Here is a 22,960-nt window from a genome sequence, read left to right as displayed (position 1 = left end):
TATTTACTTCTTTAGGATTTAGTATATTATGGTGACAGCTAAAATAATTAAATACAATGTTGAAAGTGATATGTAAAGGTTAATGAAATATACAGGATAAATGAAAAAAGATGCTGGTGAGGCTACCAGGAAGATTCTCCAAAACCAGACTGTCATATTGCCAAAAATCCATTTATTTCTTTAGGTTGACCATTCCTTTTAAAATGAAAGCTTTCATGATCAAGATCCTATTAAATCTCTCTTTTAGTCATACACTTCTATATTTTGATGAAAATTTTGAAGGAGAGATGAGATTAAACAATCAGATAAGTGGGATCATCCAACTCAATGGAATTTTGGAAAGAATGGTATTGTCCAGGGGAGAACAGTGAGTGCCTGAGAAAAAGGACCACAGAAGGAGGTGTAGAGAAGATAAAGAAAGGAGAGAAGATATCAAAGTAATTTTTCCTGGACTTCAATATTTTTTTTAAGCAACCAGGGTTAAGTAACTTGCTCAAGGTTACATGGCCAGTTATTTCTGGGTGTGGTGCTGAGTGTCTGAGCCCGGGATTCAATCTCCAGGTCAACCCAACAATGGTGCCGGTGCTGTTACTCACTGAGCCACCTGGTTGCCCCTTGGACTTCAATGTTTTACTGAGAAAAAAAGAGAGATTACCTGAAAAATCATTGCAATTATCCAATTGTGAAAAAAAAAATGTGGCATAAAATAAATGTGATGATACAGATGCTATGGCTGATGCTAGAAAAGATGATGATGAAGACTTAGAGGGCCAGTTTTTCCTAGAATCTTCACAATCACAACGATGCCTAATAGAGAGCAATACAGCTTTAGTATTCTGGGTTATTTCCAGTCCAATGTTACAAATACCAAATATATCTAAATGTATTCCTTCTATTGTAGTATAAAATGTTTGCTTTAATTTTTGAGTGGATAATATCAGTGTCAATCAAAATGACAATTATGAACCAAATTAATAATTTAAAAATATTACCTTGATACTTGCCTTTTGAGTTTTGTAGTGCTGAATACATTTTAAAAAACCTAACAAGTGAGTTTCTATAAAACATTAAACTCTTTTGCTGTCATGTAGCACATATTTCTAGTCTAGTGTCAATTGATTCATCAATTGCAAGGTCATACCTTACTGTTTTCATTATACATAGAACTCCTTTTGAAATTCAAAAGGTAGCAAACCAGTTGGAATGCATATCATCACACTCTTTTCTGAAAAAGAATCACAGTGGTTTCCTGATAAAAAAAAAAAGAACATTTCTAGTCTTAGATTTAGGAGACAACTCTTGATGCCAAGTGTACTGAGCAGCACATACTCATTGGTGCTTTATTATCCTATTATCCATTGTCTTCCTGAGAAAAAGAGATATGGTACATATCCTTCTGGCTTATCCACATACAGTAAGAAAAAGCCTTTTTAGAAGTGAAGGTTTGGGTTCTCGCTTCCCTGCACACTCTGTGCCCTCCGGAGCTTCCAGCTCCCGCTCACTGTCCACTCCCCCTGCGAAGCGGCTGCCTTCTACCGCGCCCGGAGAGGCAAAGGCCGCCCGCACATCCTTCGGAAGAGCCACCGCCTGAGAGGGAGACGGAGACCCCGCAGAGGCCGCCGCAGCCATGCCCAAGAATAAAGGTAAGGGAGGTAAAAACAGGCGCAGAGGAAAGAACGAAAATGAATCTGAAAAAAGAGAATTGGTCTTCAAGGAAGATGGACAGGAATATGCCCAGGTGATCAAAATGTTGGGAAATGGACGATTAGAAGCAATGTGTTTTGATGATGTGAAGAGGTTATGTCACATCAGAGGGAAATTAAGAAAAAAGGTTTGGATAAATACATCGGACATTATATTGGTTGGTCTACGAGACTACCAGGATAACAAGGCCGATATTATACTAAAATACAATGCCGATGAAGCAAGAAGTTTAAAGGCATATGGGGAACTTCCAGAGCATGCCAAAATCAATGAAACAGACACATTTGGTCCTGGAGATGATGATGAAATCCAGTTTGATGACATCGGGGATGATGAAGAAGACATTGATGATATCTAAATTGAACTGGACATTTACATTTCGATTTTTCAGAGGATTGTTCTGCTATCTTGATATTTTCATTTGGATTTTTGGCCAAGTCCCATCCTGTTAAGAAGAATGAAACTTCATTAGCATGAGTGCAGCTTGTTTAACCAGACTGATTTATTTTCATTGTTTGTTTTAAAATATTTATATTTCCTTAAAAACTGATAATGCTGAATTACCTTAAGTGAAATGTTAAGCCCATTTTGTCTCTTTGGTGAATTAGATCTTCAGTGATTGGGTAAAGAACCATAACATCTATTTGGCCAGATTTTTTTTTTAAATGCATTACTGCCTTTCCTGTTTTGACCACCTTACTTCCAGTAAATTGATGTTTTGAATAAATTGTTTGCCCTATGATTATCATGGATTATAATAAAAAAAAAAGAAGTGAAGTTTTGTTGTTTGTATTTTGCTTTGGTTTTTTATTTTAACTCTAGTGTCATTAACTTAAGGGAACTGAAGAGTGGAGAGCAGTGATTGGTTGACAAGAACAAATCAGATTGCTTAAGATCCAGTCTATCAAATATTATATTCCATCATTCATATCACACACATTTTTACACTAACCAGACTAAATTTGCAATTTCTTGAAAATTACCTGTAGTTTCCTACCTCCTTACTTTTGCTTCTGTTTTTTCTTCTATCTAGGATGCCCTTTCTTAACTCCAAATTTTTCTAATCTTTAGCTATTTTTCAAATTCTCATATGACCAATGACACTTTATAGGATTATCTTTCTTCCAGCCACAATAACTTACTCTGCATTTGAATTATCAAAATATTTGGTATTGTAGCAGTTTGGGGTGTTGGGAACCCTGAAATGTAGAAGTACAGGGTGGGGGTTCTGCCTCTAAAGAATTACACCACTCAATCCTTCTTTCAGAAAAGAAGTGAAATTTATTGTGTACCAGTAGAGTGGGCAAGATTTCTAGTAAATCTGCAAATTCGAGGAGGATGGAACTGATACTTTTATACAAAAAAAGACCTCTAGGAAGATTTGGATGAGATTAAGTAATGGTAAAAATAGCCTTGGGAGGAATAGTGAAAGGAGTTAAGTGGTCTGCACTGTTTCTAAGAGCCACAACAAAAGAATTATTGAAAGGACTATTGAGAATCTAGTGGGTTGGGATGGACCTGATGCCTTGGACAATATGCCAGGGTTGCTGAAATGTATGGGAAAATTCAGGGTCCAGATCCCGTCACCCCATCAGTATGGCTCTCATTGTCATTTATTTAACAACTTGGATTAGTTATTAGACAATATTTCTTATTTCCCCTAGACTATAAACTCAATGAAGGCAGTAATTGTAGCACCAATGTAATATTCACAGGGCCGACAGTAACTGCAAATATGCTGGCATACTGCTCAATCACAAAATATAACAGACTCTCCATAGGTAAGACAGAAGCAAAACATTTATTCAGACATCAGAAAATCAAAACCCAACACTAGGAAATGATCCGTCATAGCAACATAGAAGTTAATGTACCACAACTCAGCAGAAAGCCACACTATCCTTTAGCCTTCTCACAAACCAACATTTACAAGCCTAGCTGTCTCCTTGCCTGAGTGTCCTCTCCTCCCTCTGTCTCTAACAGCTCTGACTCCCAGCTTCCTGTGGGCTCTGCTCCACCCTTCAGCAAACTCCTCCTATCATAGGCTCCATGTGATTACATTCAGCCTACTAGGGGGCAGGGAAGATCTTCAATTCAGGGAAGGCCTTCAAATTCCCTTAGGCTTATTAAGAGGCAGGGAAGATCTTCAAATTCCCGTTACCATTACATTCAACCCCAAGATCTTTCTTGTCCTTTACATAGCAAAAATACATTAATAATACATTTAATAATCTAATGGGAGTTTAAGGGGTAACTGGTGGGGCAACTGGTGTCTACAGAACTTTACAACAATATAACATGGATAGCAGAAAATAAGCACATAAAACAGTATCTTAGGGTGGGTGCTTGAGCACAACCACCCCATAATTCCCTCCTTGAATGAATGGGGTTCAGAATCTAGGGGTAAGGGGCAAAGGTCTTTTCTCCCATAAATACTTCCTGCTGAAATTGGATTTAGAACTGTCCCTGTGTAACAGCAAGCACCCTAGCATCTCCAGGATGGCTGTCAACACAGGTTCTTAGATCTGCTTTTGTAAAAGAAAATAACTCAAAATGGGTTAACAATCTTGCTTTAATCAAACATATGTCATTTACCTAGTTCAGGGGAAAAAAATCAGCACCCTAAACTTCAGAAAATACAAAGGTTACAAGCAGAACTTACAAACAGACAGAGAAACAGTTCAGCAGACAGGCTTCCAACTGTCTTTACCATTACATCCATACCTAGTCAGTTACTAGAGAGGGAAGCACCAACATCTGAGTTTTCAAAGCCGGGGGGTTCAACAGGTCCCCAGAGTCTTATCTGGACAAATCACACATCTTTTCCTAAAGTGAGCCCCAATCCAAAGCCTCAGATCAGGGTATATCTACCCTTCTCCTGGCTCAGAGAATGTCACAACTCTCTTGACCCAATCACATAGCACCAAGGAGTTGGCATTCCTGAAAACCAAGCCTCCCTCCACAGGCTCCAGGAGCACTTAAGCCTATCAAAGGGCCTAGAGGCAGGGAAGATCTTAAATTCCCATTCCCATAATACCCTGCCCCAAGAGGTCCCATTCAAGAGGTCAGTTTTTTAGCTAGTGTTTGGAGTTTGGTCAATGTCAGGTCCAGGAGTGACACATCACAGTTGTGGGCAGGATATAATATCCAGTTTAAGCAATTAGTCATCTGCAGGTGGAGGTTACTAAACCTGCAGGAAACAAAAAGCTAAAAAGAAACAAACATAGGGTCAGATGTGCTTCTGGAGTCCATGAACTCACTATCATAGTCTTGTTCACAGTAGAATATATGAGTTAAGGGTCCAATTTGGTAATCATCTTCTCCTGAATAAACAACAGTTACATTACTATCTTTTCCATGTGCTATAATTTCCTCAGCCTTTGGAACATTATCTGGCTTCCACTTCACCCATACTTTAGCTCCCAATCTTATTCTATCAGTAGAACCAAACCCTTTGGTTCCTCTGATAGTTATTTCAGAAGGCGGGTCAGTTTTCACAAGAGTTACTGTTTCACAATGAATAATGATCACTTGAACTATTCTATCATTTTTATAAAACAGTATGGGTTCTATGCCTAAATTTTAGAAAGTCACAATAATAACACTATGGGTTCTTCACCCAAATTTTGGAATGTCACAAAAATTTCTCCTTGATAATTAGAATCTATTACTCCAATCAATACATGTAAATCCAAAATGATTTTTAGGATTCTCATACATATTCCAGTGGAGATTTTTCTTATTTCTTATCTCTCCAAACAAAAGTCCTCTAAACAATGTAAATCATATCCTGCCTAACCAGGTGTTTCTGGATACAGTGCTGGGACATCTTACCTCACAGTCCAATGCTCAATATTTGAGATCTTATGTGTTTGCTGTTTTCTAATTTGCAGATTTGGAGTCATCATTCTGGCTAGAAGTGTACTTCCTTTATTCTTCCAATATTCTATTATTAAAATTATGTAAAACAGTGAACAAATTATTCTTCCAATGTTTATATGAACTATTATAACTTAACTTCTTTAACTGTTCTTTCAACAATCAATTCATTCTTTCAATTAACGCAGATGCTTGTGGATAGTATGAAATATGATATATACATTCTATATTATTTAATATACAACATCTCTTCATTTAATTACCTTTGAAATGTGAGCCATTGTCACTTTGAATTTGCATTGGTGTTCCATAATATAGAATTGCAATATCTAGAGTTTTACAGGTATTTTTCTGGGCTACATTCATATAAGGACAAGCCACTAGTGCACTTGCTTAGGTGTCAAAACAAGTACATGTAAATTTGCATCCTTTATCTTGGGGGTAGGGGACCAACATAATCTATTTGCTAAATTTGGACTGGAACTTTTCCCCTTGCTATCTCTCCAGTTACTACCCAAGGAACAGTTTGTTTCTTTGCCAGTTGACATATATGTCATCTCTGTACTACTGGTTTTAACAATAAATATGAGATATTAATACCGCAATCTTTGGTCCAGTGTTATGTGATCTGGACCCCTAAATGATCGACTGTTTGATGGACCCATTTTGCTAGTACTGGATCATCACTTGGTGTCAGAGCAAGGACAATATGTTAAGTAGCAATCTTTGTTAGTTGATCATAGCATATGCATTCATGTTCTAGCATGGTGAGGGCCACATGAGCATCTACATGAAAAACCGACAAATTAGCAACCAAAGACATGTCCTATATATCATCCCATAATTATTGGCTCCAGACTTATTTACCATGAATTTCCCAATTTTTATTTTTCCACATGGGCATCCATGTAGCTAACCCATTAACTACCACCCAGGAATCAGTAAACATATGACACTATCCTCCTTATTCTGTTTTGATGGCTTGATGTATGCCATAAGGTCAGCATATTGACTACTTCCACCTTTCCCAGTACTTTCCAAAGTCTGCCCAGAACATGGTTATAGCCTACTACTTTCCAATGCCTTTTGTGGTCCTAATATTTTGCTGTCCCATCAGTAAACCATGCATATTTTTTTGTTTTTCAGTTAATCCATCATATCCATCATTCCATATTACCGGGGACTGTACAAACTATTGCTTTGGTTCAGGGGATGTATCATTTCTCTCAGTATCTATGTTTGCTATAGATTCATGTGGGGCAGAAACCCCACTTTTCCCTGTTTTAGATCTATTTTGAATATACCATTTCCATTTAATTATGCTTGCCTCTTGTGCATGTCCAATTCTGTGAGAAGCTAGGGTACTCATTACCCAGGTCATAATTGGGATTCCAGCTCTTAATATCACTAAATGGCCCAGAGTCAGTTGTTTAGTCTCTACCAAAGCCCAACGTGTAGCTAACAACTGCTTTTTAAAACATGTATATTGAACTCCAGGTGAAGGAAGTTTCCTAGACCAAAATTCTAAGGGTACATTTTTGCTTGGTTGTTTCTGCCATAAACTCGTTTGCATAATCATCCTGTACAGTCACTTGTAAATCCACTAGGCCATTTTGCATAGCCCATAAATCTAGGGCCATTGTATAGCAGCCTTGGCTTCTTAAAAAGCTTTACTCAAGTCCCCAATCAAATTCACATTTCTTCCAAGTAACTTTATGTAAGGGTTTCAAAATCTGTCCCAAATGTGGAATGTGATATCTCTAATATCAAAACAATCCTACAAACTTCTGTACCTTTTTCTTATTGGTAGGAATAGGGAAATCCTGAATCATTTGTTGGGCTTACAGAAGAATCTCTTGTAGCCCTTTATTCCATTGAATAGCCCCAAACTTTACATTTTGAGTTGGTGCTTGAATCTTTGCAGGGTTACTTTCCAACCCTTTGCTTTTCATATGCCCAATTTAAAGAGTCAAACTCTTCTCCACTTCTTTCACATTTTTCCCTGTATCATAAAATCATCTATGTAGTGAGTAAAATATACACCAGGTAACTCTAATTCATCCAAATGTTCGACCACAATCTTATGACAAATAGTGGGGCTATTCAGATATCCTTGTGGCAAGGTGGTAAAAGTATATTGTCTGCCCTGCCAAGTGAAAGCAAACTGGTCCCATGGTTTAGAGTCTATTGGTGTGGTAAAGAAAGCATTGACTAAATCAATAACTGAGTACCAAGTCTCGTCATATTTCTAGATCCTTTCTGTTAAGGTGATGATATTTGGAACAGCAGCATACAAGGAAGGAGTCACCTTATTCAATTGTCTTATTCAATTGTCTACAATCCACTGTCATTCTCCATGTCCATCTGATTTTCATACTGGCCAGACAGGATTTTTCCATCTAGTACTTATATGGAGTAATGCTCCTGCTTCAACATATTCCTTTATAGTACTAGTAATTTCATCTTGCCCACCTGGCATACCATACTGCTTTAAAGTAATTACTCCAGAAGGTTCAGGTAATGTGCTTGGGTCCATTTTTATTTTACTCACAAAAACTGCATTATTTCCTATATTCCTTACTGCAAATTGGTATCTCCCTTCAGGTAAATTCAGGGTCATACCTCTCAATATATCTATTCCAATGATGTATTCAGGAATGGGTACAATGACTACAGTTACACTCTTTCTTAGGTACCGTTATACAATTTTCATCATTAGTTTGACTTGTCTGACTAATATTTCAGTCCCTCCCAGTCCTGTGATGGTAATAGGAGTTCCCTGCTTAAATTTGTCTGGGTTCCCATATATAAGGGAGCTCTCTGCCCCAATATCTATCTATGCCCTAGTTACAGTAGTTGATCCATTTTTCCAATATATTTTCAAATCGATATGGTGTCAGTAATCCCATTTGTGTATTTCTTTAATCTGAGCTGGGGCTTGGCCAATTTCCTATTCTCCCTGAGGGTGTGACCAACTTGTATACAAGGATTCAGGAGGATTTGTAGGAACAGTTCTTACTTCTCTATTCTGTCTAATGTTAAGCCCCTATTCTCGGTACAATTTATATAGTTCATTAGTTGGAATATCAGTTTTTCCAAAATCTACCTCTTCTCTCAATATATGAGTAAGCAATTCTTTTCTTGTCAATCTATTCTGATTTTGAATCATCTGGCCATTTACTCTTCTTTCTTGAGGAAATTTATCTTTTCCCCATTCTCCCAAGTCACTTAGCTGTGCAATCTTATCCAGCACCTCTGAAAGATGGTGCCCTATTTCACCAATTAGTAGACTCAGAATTAGGTGCTTATAAGCATGAGGAGCTGTCTTCAGCATGATATTTCCATGAGAAACTGCTAAGGGAATATCATAATATGCATCTGCATCTCCAACCATGATAGCAGTTTTCATTACTTCTTTTTACTTTCTCATACAGTCTCTATGCAAGTCCAGGATTTCTTTTTTTAACAGAGCCATGAAAGTCTGACAGTTGATTAAATGTCCATTTTTTTTTCCATTCACAATTTTGCTTCGCTTTGCTGGGTATGATGTTTTCGGTAGGAGGCCCAGTTCTTTTACTCTTCAATATATAGTGTTTCAAGATCTGCTATCTTTTAGCATGGCCATCCTAGGCATTGTGTGATTCTAATTGTGGTACCATGATATGTAAATTGTTCTTTTCTTGTTGCTTGTAATATTTTGTCCTTAATCCAGGTCTTTCTGAATTTAATTATAATATCCTTGTGAGTTTTCCTTTTAGGATCTCTTTCAGTGGGTGATTGGTCGATTTTTCCTATTTCTACTTTCCCCTCTTGTTATAATGCTTCAGGACAATTTTCTTTAATTGTTTCTTGTACTATTGTATCAAGATTCTTTTATTAATTAGAACTTTCAGGTAGTCCAGTTATTCCTATGTTTTGTCTTCTTGATTTGTTCTGTAGATCCATTGTTTTTCTTATGAGATGTTTCACATTCTCTTACATTTTTTCACTCTTTGTATTTTGTTTTATTTATTTCTTCAGTTCTTATAATTTCACTGGATTCCCCTTGCCCAATTCTCATTTTCAAGGAGTCATTTTCTTCCTTAAGTTTCTGGATCTCCTTTTCTAATTGGTTGACTTTCTTGTCATAATCTTCTTGTTTTTTTCGTATTATTCCTATTTTTCTTTTTAACTTTTCCTCACTCTGTCTCATTTGATTTTTAAAATCTTTTTAAAGTTCTTCAATGAATTCTTTCTGGGCAGGTGACCATTGGACATTACTCTCTGAGGGAGAAGAGTGTGAGAAACAAAAGGAGTTCTGTTTCCACAAGAGTGATAACAGGATGTTAAGTCACAGGTGACTGGTTCTAATTAGATCTGTGACCTGGTAGAATAAGGCTTTTGATCAAGTAAAAGGTCAGAAACTTTCACGCATGTTTAACAAGCTATTTAATATTATCCAACGCACCCCCAGGGCTGAGTAAGCTAATTTAAATGCACATACAATGCATGACAAAGGAGGAAGAACACATCAAGGAGAAGAACATGGAAGACGTCGTTCAGGAAGTTTCATTCAGCCAATGGAGAACAAGGTGGTAAATTTGAATCAGGTACATCACATAAAAAGCTTTGCCTTTGTTTAAGCTCCTTTAGGGATTTATCCTTTCACAATGAATGTAAAATAAAATAAGAGCTTTCCTGGATTCAATAACAAGTATTGTTCTTTCTAGAGCAAGCACACTCTTCACAATTTTTTTTTTCAATATCCTCTGAAAATGAACCCTGGCCTTCTCTATTCCCATAGTAGCTCTCTATGATTGGATTCTTTCTCCTTTGCCTGTGCATTTTTTTGGTAATAATTTAGTTTTTATAATCACCTCTAGTCCTGGGGTGTGGGGGATGGTGCCTCTGATCCTCTTCAGTTCTCCTCTGTGACCTTGAATTCAAACCAAGACTTGCCAGCCTCCTGTAAGTACCCACAGCCAGTGAAGCTTTCTGCACCACTACTTCTGCACTCACTGGGCATGTGCTGGTTCCTTCTCAACCCCATAGCTCTCTGCAGCACAGCTGGAGATGTGTTAGAATGTGTTAGAATGCTAACAAGCATTCCTTGTTAGCAGAGGTTCCCTAGATCTTCCCCATATTAGACTCCCAACTCCAGTCACTGTCCTGGGGATAAAAGTTCCTGAGGCTGGAACCAAGGAGCCTACCAACCCAGCTACCCCCAGGGCTTGCCTCTTGTGGTTTAAGCAGCTTGCTGATTGTTAAAGCTGACTCTAGCCTGAGAGTGTTTACTCTACAAAGGGAGGAAATCTGGGATTTTTCTTCAGGTCTTCTCTGATTGTCCCAAGAAGACCCCTGTTCTGCCCTACTCTTATTTGTTTTCACAGATTTGTGTTCACTTGGAGGACCTGTTTTATCTCTTTTGTGGAGGAAAATCTTAAGAGCTTGAAATTTTCTGACCTATTCTACCATCTTCCCTGAATCCTCTGTATGTGAATTTCAAAGAGTAAGTTCATGAGGCAAATATTTTATAAATACATTTTTTAATAATACACAGCAATTACAGTCAATCTTTGCACATAAATTTGGAAAAGCAATGTTCAATTCAATAACCCTAATATAAACAATAACCCTAACCATAATTATTAATCCCCTACTGTGCATAACACTAAGGAATACAAGGATGACTAACACAGTATCTTTGTCCTTAAAGAAATTACTACCTAATAGGGATATAAGAAAGAGACAAAAACATGTATTATATATATTTTTTTTTCCTGAGGGTCAGAAGGTGAAATTATCTCCTTAGAGATGTTATGATGTTTTGCCCATAACTGCGTATGAGGATTTGCCTAATTTAGTATTACACTTTACTTAAATTAGGGAGGATAGCTCCTTGATACCTGCCAGAATACAGAAAGGAAGGAATTAATGAGACATCATAATAATAATAACAACAACAATAATAGTAGTGATAGCAGCTAACATTTATTCAGCACTTGTTTATTATGTGCCAGGTACTGTGCTAAATACTTCATGGTTATTATCTTATTTGATTCTCATGACATCCCTGGGAGCTAGGTGCTATTATTACCTCCATTTTACAGAAGTGGAAACTGAGGCAAACAGATGTTATGTTCTGGATCACACAGGTAGGAAATGTCTGAGAACCAATTTGAACTCAGGTCTTCCTGACTTCAAGCCTGGTCACTAACTCAGGTCTCCCATTTTGTGGGGAAGAAAACTAAGTCCTCTGAAGTTAAGTGACTTGTTTAGAGCTGAGTTATTAAGCAACAGAATTAAAATTAAAACCTAAGTTTAACTGAGGATGCTATTTAGCCCTCCACTCAGGAAACATGCTATATTACCCTCACTACTATCCCCATATCCTTATACTTCAGTGGTCAAAAATTATGTCATTGTGATTCTTCCATACATGTAGATCAAAACACCTCTGTAGTCCTTGAGTGCTGTTTTGATTGATAATCCTAGATGTTAGATTTATAAGGGACCCTAGAAGTCATTGAATCTAATCCTTTCATTTTACAGATAAGAAAAATGAGGCACAGAGAAGTTAAATTATTTGCTAGGGTTGCATAGCTATAGGTAGTTGAGGTGGGATATGAAATCAGGTCTTCTTGATTCTAAGACCGACTCTCTATTCATAAAGCTCTGCTTTTCAATAAATATGTACTTTCCCATATATTTTTCCAGATCATATAGCTAAATTTAAACCTAAGTCTCCATTACTCTTGATAACTATATTTCAATATAGTTGGTTCCCTTTGTAGTCCTGTGAATTTTATTTTATGCATTTTAAAGAAGTTTTTCTATTGAGAAAAGATTAATAGACTTCATGAGATTGCCAGATGTTAGAGAAGCGGAGAATTTTATAGGACTGAACTAGAGTATCTATAATCCAAGAAGACTGAATCAAAGTTTTGGACAAGAGTTTCTGTATCAATGGGGAAGTGAATATAGTGCTGGAACTAAAGTCAGAAAGACTTAGTCACCTCAGATGACATCATCATCATCATTGTCATCATTATTTCTAGCTCTAAAGATGCATGCATCAACATTTCTGGAAAAGTCAGTTCAAAACTCATGATTCAGAGATTTTGCCCAATACACTTAACCACCTGCCAGTATCTGAGCAGAATATGTTTCTAATCTTCTCTGCAGATGATGATGTTCTAAAGTATGTTCTTCTCCCCGAAATACTAGTCTCAATCCTACATATGAAATTATCATGGTTACCTCAAAATTCACCATAATGATGAGGGAACAAGATGCACTGTGTGTGTGTGTTTGTTGCATATGTGGATTATGTTTGATGAGGTCACCATAAGATGTTGAGGTACAGGGTGCTTGAGACCCCAAAATACCAACACACCAGGTCCTGCAGAATGAATTTGACTCAAGTCTTCTCTCAGTCAAACAAAAGCAAAGTTTATTAGGGATTTTCCATATTGGGTAGACACTTAAGGGGCCTCAGTATCTATAATGCTTATATTGGACAAGCAGGCCAGAATAATATGATACAGAGTAGTCTGTGCTAAATAATTCTCCGATGCTCGCACTTCTGTGGAGGCAAGATGGGGTCTCACATACAGAAAGGATGTGGGAGGAATCTAGGGGTGGTCTAGAGGAGTAGTTTGGGGAGGGTCTTCAGGAGGAGTAAAATGAGGTCAGGCTCCAGTGATAAGGGATTAAGGGTGGGAAATAGCTGGAGGCTACCCGGAAATGAGACTATGGAGGGCTAGGCTAGTTTAAAGGTGTCATTAGATGTTAGATATTTTGGGAGATATTAGATATTATGTTAGATATTTTGGGAGGATCAAGGATGGGGGATAGCTGGACAATGGAGGGCTAGCTTAGTAACCCATGATTTGGGCCCAGTCACAATGAAAGGCTTATGGTTTCAGGCAAATGTCTCATCAAATGGGAAGATTCAATCAGAGTTCAAGGGGGTTCCCAGAGCCTGTACCTCATCAATGTTTATATACACATTAGTTTATAAATGGGGTCTGTGGGGAGTCAAAATAGGTACCTCTGAAATTTTGCCCACTTTTTTTAAAGTGAGGATTTTATTCCTTTAGAAAGAGGAACAGGCAGAGGGAACAGGAAGCCAACTACTTTGCTATCTCAAGACAGATAGTATCAGCCAAGCACTAAAATACTTGCCCCCTAAATACTCCTAGTATTTGGATTTTTCTTCCTTAGGTTCAAGGTACTTTCCTGGTTACCATCCTTTAAAGAGGAAGGAGTATCTCAAGCTCATATTGGAAGGTCTCACCACTTCCCACCAAATGTTTGTTATACAAAAGACCATGACAAAAAGTGAAGTAAGTACACTATTTCTCCAAGCAAATAACAAAGAGAAATCAGAGATGTTGTATATATTAGAACATGCCAGATGATACAAAGAGTGAGTGAATGAGCTTTCCAACTGGGAGGAAAAGACTTCAGTTCAGCCACAACCAAGAATTAGTCCCTGATCTTATCCAAAGGGAAATTCCCTGACGTCTTTAGGAAGGTAAGCTGGAAAACGGGGTATATTGAGTTGTCTGTCTTTTCAATGTCTGTCATTTTACTCTGTGGGTTTCTTCTCAAAAAGGATATGAAACCCTAACTGTTCTCTCTTAAAGCAAGGAGAAAGAAGTTATCTACTCTGCCCCTCACACAGGCATCCTTCTTTTCATCAATGAGAAGATTCTTGTTCAAATGGCCAGCCTTGAACCCAAAGTTACATAGAAATAACTCAATAATTATGTACTTCTTGTGCTCTCAGGGAAGAAGAAAAAACCAGGTCACAAGTCCTAATAGCTTTTCTTATATGGAAATTTTTTCCCTTTTTTTTGCTTGTTATAATCTTTCATTCTCATCTGATATATATTTATATATATATATATATACATATATATATATATATATACATATATATATATATAGCCATGAAATTCAATAATGTTGACAAATCCAATTTTCAAAAAGGCTTCAGGTTGTTTTTGGTGGAACAGTGACAGGAGGATTTGTCAGTGAGTGTCTGACTGCACAAGGGCTTGTATTATTAGCAAACAGGCAGTAGACAGAATGAAAGACACATTGGCCAAATTGTTCCCTTTTATAATCCCGAGGGTGTTTTTAGTCAGGGTAAATATTGTTCCCTGATTTTTTTTATTGATTTGCCAGTGTCACAAATTGAAATTTTGCCTGCAACCCCATTCAAGCTTTTAAGTAATGGAGATGAGGAGTTTTATGCAGTGGGTGCCTGAATAACAGTGGTAGAAGCTTTACAACTGGTTTTCAAAGATATAATGCACTTACTTCCTTTTAAATCCCAGATCATTAAAAGGTTGCCCTGGGCCAGTGGTTTGCTTTCCAGCATTTGAAACAAAAGCTGACAATCCTCAAGGTTCCACCACAGAGAGCTACAATGGTAATCCTTTTAATCACAGTTTCTGGAATATAAAGGGAAGGCTGAGGACCAATAATTTCTATACAGACTCTCCTGTCCATAACAAAAACACTGAACAAAGGTTCATAGTACTTCTGCTAGAGGGGACCTATTTAATTCAACCTCCTTAATTTATAGAACAGAAACTCAGGTCAACTTGGTTAATGACCTTCTGCATAGAAATTATAAGTTTTAAAGATGGGATTTAAAAGCAAATCTTCCTACTATGGAGACAATGTTCTTTTTACTATACTACAAATATGTACAGTCCTTTTAGATGCCTTACTGAAAGCAGAAACTCCTTACAATTCTGAAAGCAATTTATAAGATTTTGAATATTATGATTTTTTAGAGATTCTAAAATGAAAACATTACTGTTTCCAATTCTATCACTGAGTTACTCATAAGAATCTCCCACCAAATCATTGCTACCTATTGTTTTGCATAGGATATAGTAACTGATATATTCACAAGCAGATTAGGAATATTAATAAGCAAGAAGGTAAGGAGAAAGTGAGTTGCTTCTGACATGAGGGTAAAGATGGCTAAACATTAAGGGAAATGCTGTGAACCTGAGGGGAGAATGAAAAAAAGGCAAAAGTGCAGGAGTTCCTAGTTCTTAAGGTTTCATTCAGGTACCTTAAAGATGTGACCCTCATTTTAAAGATGAAAAAACTAAAGACCAGAGATAATAAGTTGTTTGCCCATGCTCACTTGGATAGAGACTTCAAACCAGGTGTTTTTTATTCAAAATCCTAATCTTTTAACTACAAAAACTGTGACTCCGAGAGATGATGGGAGAGGTAGGAGTAGCATGGATTGGAAAATGAAAGGAACAGAGGCCTTCAGGCAAAAAGGCTATGTACATGGAGACTGATCAAGAAGTACTCATTAATTGATTGATGAGGGATTATACCTCTTAGACCTTTCTGTCCTTGGAAAGGAATACATTTTGGAGTCCCAGAGACTCTGTTGAAACTAATCATTATAAGGAAGAGAAAGGACACACACACACACACACACACACACACACACATTGAAACTTCTATATCAAGGAAAACATTGTGAGAAATAGTCTGTCCCATCAATCATGAAAGGTCTTAAACTAAATTTGGGATTGGTTATACATTGATATCTACATTTCTCTGATCCTTACTTACAGGTACTAAAGAAGAGATGGTGACAAACTATGTATTCTTGAAAACATTAAGAAGCCACTGATAGTAAAAGTCTTTGGGGGGTAATAAATAAAAGTCAGAAACTTAGATTTATAGTGAAAGACCTCAGAGAAAATTGAGTTCAACCCAAAGTGTGAATTCCCACTCCACATCCCAAGGAAGAAGTCATTAGCATCCAAATAAACATTTCTCTTACTGGATAATCTACCTTATTAGGCTTCCCTTCCATGTTTGGGCAGCTTTTTCTTTTGGAAGTTTGTCCTTATATATATTGATTCAAATCTGTCTCTCTGTTATATCAACTTTGTTCTTGACTCTTGCCCCTGAACCCAAGCAGGACCAATCTTAGCCCTCTTCCATATGACAGTCTTTTAGATATTTGAAGAAGGCTATAATGATGCTTCTATAGAATTTTGTTTTCCAATATACTATCTTTCAATCTTCTAAATGTATAATTCTGTATCTCCTCACTATTATAGTCATAGTTTTCTTGGTGTTCTCCAACTTCTCAATGCCACTTCAGAGAAATGGTCCCCAGAATCAGATGTAGTAATCCAGATGTGTCCTATTGGGTAGAATGGCAGTGGAACAGACCAAGGTTTTTCCCCTTTTCTACTTTCTCATCCAAAAATCAACCAGTGGGGAATTTTTTCTCAAAGACTTAGCTAGCCATGATGACTAAGATCTTATTAAAGAGAGTAAAAGAAATCTAAGTTTAGGCAAATGGGTGAATTCCTGCTCATTGAGTTTTTTCAGAAAGATCTGAGAAAATGTGGATTTTTCCCTTAGCCAGATAGAAGATATGGAAACTGATAATGTTGTAACAACAATTTTGTGAACATCCCCCATCCCTCCCTGTCTTGGGTAAGTTTGCCTAGGAGACTTACCCCAAACAAAGCCTGCCTAGGAGACCTGCCCAAACCTGCCACCTGGGACCCATAGTCTCCCCTTCCTGGTTCCTGAAGTGCCCACCAGAAATTATACACCAAAGCCCCCTCCCAGTTGCAACCTGCTAGAAGGAGACCCCTACCAGGGTCCCTGGAAACCACCTCATAGGCCATAATAGTGAGGGAACTTTTCACCTGTGTTGCTAGAAAACATGCCCCAGATACAGGTCTGTTTATGTTTGTATCCAGGGCTTTGCTAGGTAATCAAGGCTTCACTAGAAATGGCATTACAGCATTACACCCCCCTTGGAACCACATTTTATTGATTAGCAACACCTAACTCTATATAAGTGTATCTTACAGAAACTCAATGCTGTCTTCCTTATTAGGGAGGCAGTCATCGTGGTTAATAAACACTCCTATCAAATTATAATTGGTTTTGCTGTCATGTCCATTGTATTTGTCCATTTCAGTTCCCAGTTACTTGGAGACTTTCAGCTGAGCAACAAATGGGTCATTAGGCAACAAACTGATTGCTACCTTTTGGCTTCTGTATTTTCCCTGCTTGTTCAAGTTGTGGTTTCCCCTAGGGAACAGTTATGTTGTGGTTTTTGTCTATATAAGCCCTGAGTGTATATGTTTTGCTGTTGCCTGATTTGGATACATGACCCCTGGCAGTTGCTGGCTCATTCATTAAAACTCCACTTAAAATGATTAATGATCTCACTTGCTGATTTCTCATTACAACAATAAGTCTCTTTGACCAAGATTTGGGAGCTCAGAATCACATACCTCAAGATGCTCATTGTAATATAGCCTGCCTCTCATTGTAATATTCATCCCTTCATTAATTGTTAACCAATCAGAGTTGATTGTCATGCTCAGGAGCACCCAGTCTTCAAAGGGAATATAAGCTATGAGTGCACTGCCATGTGGGGCCTTTGGCATTCAAGAGAGCCATTGACTTCCTTTATTAATAAAATGCTAGCATTATTAATAACATGACTAATTACCCAGAAATTATATCTCTTGAACTTTTTGAACAGATGTATTTAACCCAATTGTGGCATGTTATTTATAATTTTCCAAGTATCATTACCAAACAACAGTCGAATTGTTGCAGATAAGTCTCTCTATACCTTTCTAGCTTGACAGTCAAAACCTTTTTGAACTTGAGCTCCATTGGCATAGTCTTTTAGAATTCATATCTCCATAGCATGGTATATTATCAAAGTGGGATTTTTGAAGAGATTATCAATTATGAGTCCAAAGTGTGATATGGCAACTAAACAAAGTAAGTAGAAACTTAGACTGCATTAAGAGAGATATAATGTCAAAGACATGTAGAGCTAAGATTGCTTCTATACTCTTCCCTGGTTTAGCTACATCTAGAATATTTTTTTCATTTCTGTGTGCCACAATTTAAGAACAATATTAATATGTTGGAGTGTCCAGAGGAAGGGGAGAAGAATGAAAAAAGTCCTTGAGATTAAGCCATATGAGTATAAATGGAAGATTCAGAAAGGGAAGAGACTTTAATATAGATGAGATGATTCTCTTCAAGTACTTGAATGGCTGCCAAATGGAAAAGGAAATAGATTTGTTTTTTTCTCAGATGCAGAGGGTAGAACTAGGAGAAATGAGGGGAAGATGCAAACAAAAAGATTTTATATTTATAAAAAGAAAAACATCAAATGGTGAAGTGGACTGTCTTAAAAGTCAATGTAATACCTAAACCAGGGAGTGATAATGTAGATAAGGGATACTAAAGATTAATATTTCTAATGAACCAGTATTCATGCAAAAAATTTAAGTAAAATATCAAATAAGATATAACATATTATAAAGATATATACTATGTGAAAAATTAGACTTATATGAAGAATGTACAGTACTTTTAAAAATAAAGACTATAGATATAATACAAATATATTGATATCTTAATAAACACCACAAAATACTGATTTTATCAATGGATCCAAAAATATTTTTTATTATTTTCAACCCATGTTTCTAGTAAAAACAGAAGAAAGCATAGTAATAAATTGACTTTTCCAAAAGATAGTAAATAATGCATATATAAAACCAAGATCAAACTAAAGTAGAAAAATTAGAGACTTTTCAAATAAGATCAGGAGCAAACCTAGGATGTCACCATTACTATTTAATATACTGCTAGAAATGTTAATGATAGCAATGATAACAAAGATAAATAAAAATAATCAGTATAGACAAGACATAAAATGATTTATTTTGTAGAAAATATAATTTATCTTGGAAACATAAAAAATCAACTAAAATTAATTATATGATAAATTTACCAAAATTATAGATATAAAATAATTTAACACAAATTACCAGCATCCCTGTAAATAGGAATAAAAATAATAATATCAAAAAAACAACAATAATAAGCATTGACATGGGATTTTAAGGTTTATAAAGAACTTATAGTCAAATCATTTGATTCTCATAACCTCACTGAAAGCTAGGTGCTATAATTATACACATTTTATAGGTAAAGAAACTGTGCCTAGGCAAGTTTAAGTGACTTGCACAGCATCACATAACTAACAAGTTTCTGAAGCAAGTTCAATGACTTATATCCACTGTGCCTACCTAGATACTGTGAAATAGATTCATAGATTTAGAGTAGATAGGAAACTTGAAGGCCACCTAGTCCGGTGTCTCATTTTTGTTAAAGAGGAAACCGATAGAGTTAGCTAGCTATCTCTTTTAGCCTATTCTTTTCTATGTTCAAATAGCAACAGTAATAAAAAAAAAAAAAACTAAAAAATTAGTGTGTCTCCAATAGATTGATTTCTAGCCTTGGGATATAATTTCTGTGTTAATTTTGGAAGTAGCATTTGTTCTTGGATAAATAATCCAAAGTAGGAAGCAGTCTCCTGGTTTTAAAAGTCTCAAGAGGCTCACATCCAGATTATGAGGTGAATATAACATCCTTATGCCTCCCCCTTTCATACATATATACATGAACATATATACACACATGCCTACATAAACATGTATGAAAGTTTTATATCTGCATTTACTTATCAATTCATATTTATCTATAGTTTCATCAGAGAATTAATTACATCATCAGGATATAATTCTTCATACTGCACAGCCAACAATGAATGATCTTTTCCTTGATAAAATTATGCTTTAATTTATCTTTATATTAATAAGAATTCTCTAAGGAGATTGTCTAGAATGACTCTCCAGGAAAAGCCTCATATCTGCTATATAATCCAGATGTTTAGTTTTCATTTAATTTTTCACTTTCCCATATAATTATATATACATAGAGTATATATGTATATATAAAATGTACATATACAATCTTTCATATATACATACAGAAACACATATAAAGTGTCAATCTCAGAGTTTGGTCTAAGAAAGACAAACAGTATTAGGCTGTTGCACATTTATTTTTCTCAAGCAGCAGAACATGCATGGAGAGCTACAGTCCAGAACTGAACTCCCTAAGGGATCCAGTCTGGAACTGGCCTCATTTTGGGGTTAGGCTGCATAGTTAATATATCCTTCCAACAGGGGCTGAGGTCAACTGTAGCTCCAATGCAATATTAGCAGGACTCATGGCAACTATGAATGTGCCAGCATAATTATGAATCACAAAATATAACAGATTCTTCATATAGAAGACAGAAGCAAAACCTTAATTCAGATACCAGAAAGCCAAATATCAACACCAGTAAACCCAATTCATCATAGTGACAAAGAAATCTACACACAATAGCACTGCAGAGAGCAATGCCATCCCAAGGTCTTGCCACAAACAAACACTCACAAATCTAGCTGTCTCTTTGCCTATATCCTTTCTTCTCCCCCAGCTCTAACTGCTCTGACTCCCAACTTCCCCTGGGTTCTGCTCCACCCTTCCTGCTTCACCCATTCAGCAAACTCCTTCCACCACAGGCTCCATGTGATTACATTCAGCCTATTAAGGGGCAGGGAAGATCTTTAAATTTCTACCATTGCATCACCCCATCATCATTTACCCTTCACCAGAGGAAAACCTCGTTCATCAGACCACCCTAAACCATACCAGCCCACTCCTAGCCTTGGACTATCTAGACAGAAGAATCTGGTTCAACAGAGCCTGAGCAGAACACTATGGGGCTTCTGTACCTTAGATTAAATTATTTGCAAGCTTGCTTTGGGGTTTGACCAGGATAAGGAGAGTCAATGCAATGTCATTTTCAGAAATGTCCTTCTGAAGAAAAACTGAACTTCAAAGTCAGGACTTTGAAAGAAAAGGGGCTAGGGGAAGATCTGAATCTCGAAGATATTGGTTATTAATATTCATTTTCACAACATACATACACACATATATGTGTATATATTACATATACATGATTGCTTTTTTTTTTTTTTTTTTGCTTTTTTGGGGGCAATTGGAGTTAAGTGACTTGCCCAAAGTCACATGGCTAGTAAGTATGCCAAGTGTCTGAGGCTGGATTTGAACTCAGCAACTCCTGACTAAGGCCAGTGCTCTATTCACTGCTCCACCTAGATGCCCCAATGATTGCATTTTTTAGTAGTTAACTCCTCGATCTAATTTTTAGCACTTTATAGCCCTTTTATGTAGCTATCATACTCTAATTATATTTTATTTGTATATGCTTTACCTCTCCCTGCAAGATTTGAAGCTCTTTACTTTTTCTTGTACTTCCCCAAGTGTTTGCATAATACTTTGTCAAAGTAAACACTTAATATCTGCCTGCCTTTTGAATGAATGGCACTTTTCATCACACACACAGTTACTTTCAAAACAGTACAACTTTGCTAACTATACATAACAAACTATCATTGTAACATAGGAAACACATCATTATTTTCCAAAGCTTCTCCATTATATTTAAATGTATTCCAAGTTTCTAGAGGAAGGAAGGAAAGAAGGAAGAAAGCAAAGAAGAAGAAGCATTTTAAAGTACAAATTATGTACCTAGAACTGGGTTAGGAACTTTACAAATATCTCATTTGATCCCCATGAGTACCCTGGGATGTAGGAGCTATTATTATCCTAATGATACAGTAGAGGAAATTAAAGCAGGCAGATGTGCCCAAGGTCACACAGCTAGCAAGTTTCTGTAGTCACATTTGAACTCAGGTCTTCTTGAGTCCAGGTCCAACAGCATCTACTTTGCTACCTGGCTGCTACTAGAGGAACTGCTGCTTCTTTTAAGCCCACTTGATAATTGTTTGCTTCATTTGCTTCCTTGCTTCATAACTACCACCTAAATCCCTCACCCTACACACTGAGGTCATTAAAATTTCAACCTTTCTTTACCATTTTGGAATGATATAATAATTTGTATCACTACACCAATATTAGTAAATTGTCTTAAAGGAATAAATACCATGTATTCAACTTTATTACATTGTTTTAGATAATCTAACGTTCAAATGTCCTAGTCATGTCTATGATAGAAAGTCATGGAAATCTCTCTTAAATAAATTTTTAAAAAGGCAATTGAGATCAATGTGTTGCAATCTCCTTTGATGGAAACACTTTGGTTTAATGTACTGTTCTTTCCTATAAGATGCTTTAGTTAAAAACATTGCTTTAAATGGAAACACAAATATTCTAAGTTCAAAATTGCTATAATATGCGATGTCTCATCATTGCCATGACACAGCAAAGTATATATGTTTGGACATATAGATTAAAAACAAAATAATGGGCAATTATAACTTTCAAATATTCTTAGATTTTGAACTAGGGACTGAGGGTGGGAGTAGGGCATTATTTGCCAAAGTAATAGAAAGTTATTTTGATTTCTCAGAAGCAAATCCTATACAGCAAACAAGGGCAACATTAATATTTGCAAGGGGAAGTAATT

General features: G+C 36.5%; 1 protein-coding gene across 1 annotated transcript; it reads left to right on the top strand.

The window, feature by feature from the left end:
- The first annotated feature begins 1,452 nt into the window (after positions 1-1,452).
- Positions 1,453-2,476, top strand: LOC138150150 (eukaryotic translation initiation factor 1A, X-chromosomal-like). Its single transcript, XM_069073598.1, has one exon. The coding sequence runs from the start codon at positions 1,628-1,630 to the stop codon at positions 2,060-2,062; it is 435 nt and encodes a 144-aa protein (XP_068929699.1). The 5' UTR covers positions 1,453-1,627; the 3' UTR covers positions 2,063-2,476.
- The last annotated feature ends 20,484 nt before the right edge of the window (positions 2,477-22,960 follow it).

Source organism: Petaurus breviceps, unplaced genomic scaffold (genome assembly GCF_028583685.1).
Source record: "Petaurus breviceps papuanus isolate PSGF00001 unplaced genomic scaffold, PetGlider_PUasm1.0 140, whole genome shotgun sequence".
Classification (NCBI taxonomy): Eukaryota; Metazoa; Chordata; class Mammalia; order Diprotodontia; family Petauridae; genus Petaurus; species Petaurus breviceps.
The sequence above is the reverse complement of the archived record's forward strand: the minus strand, read 5'-3'. Positions and strand labels throughout refer to the sequence as shown.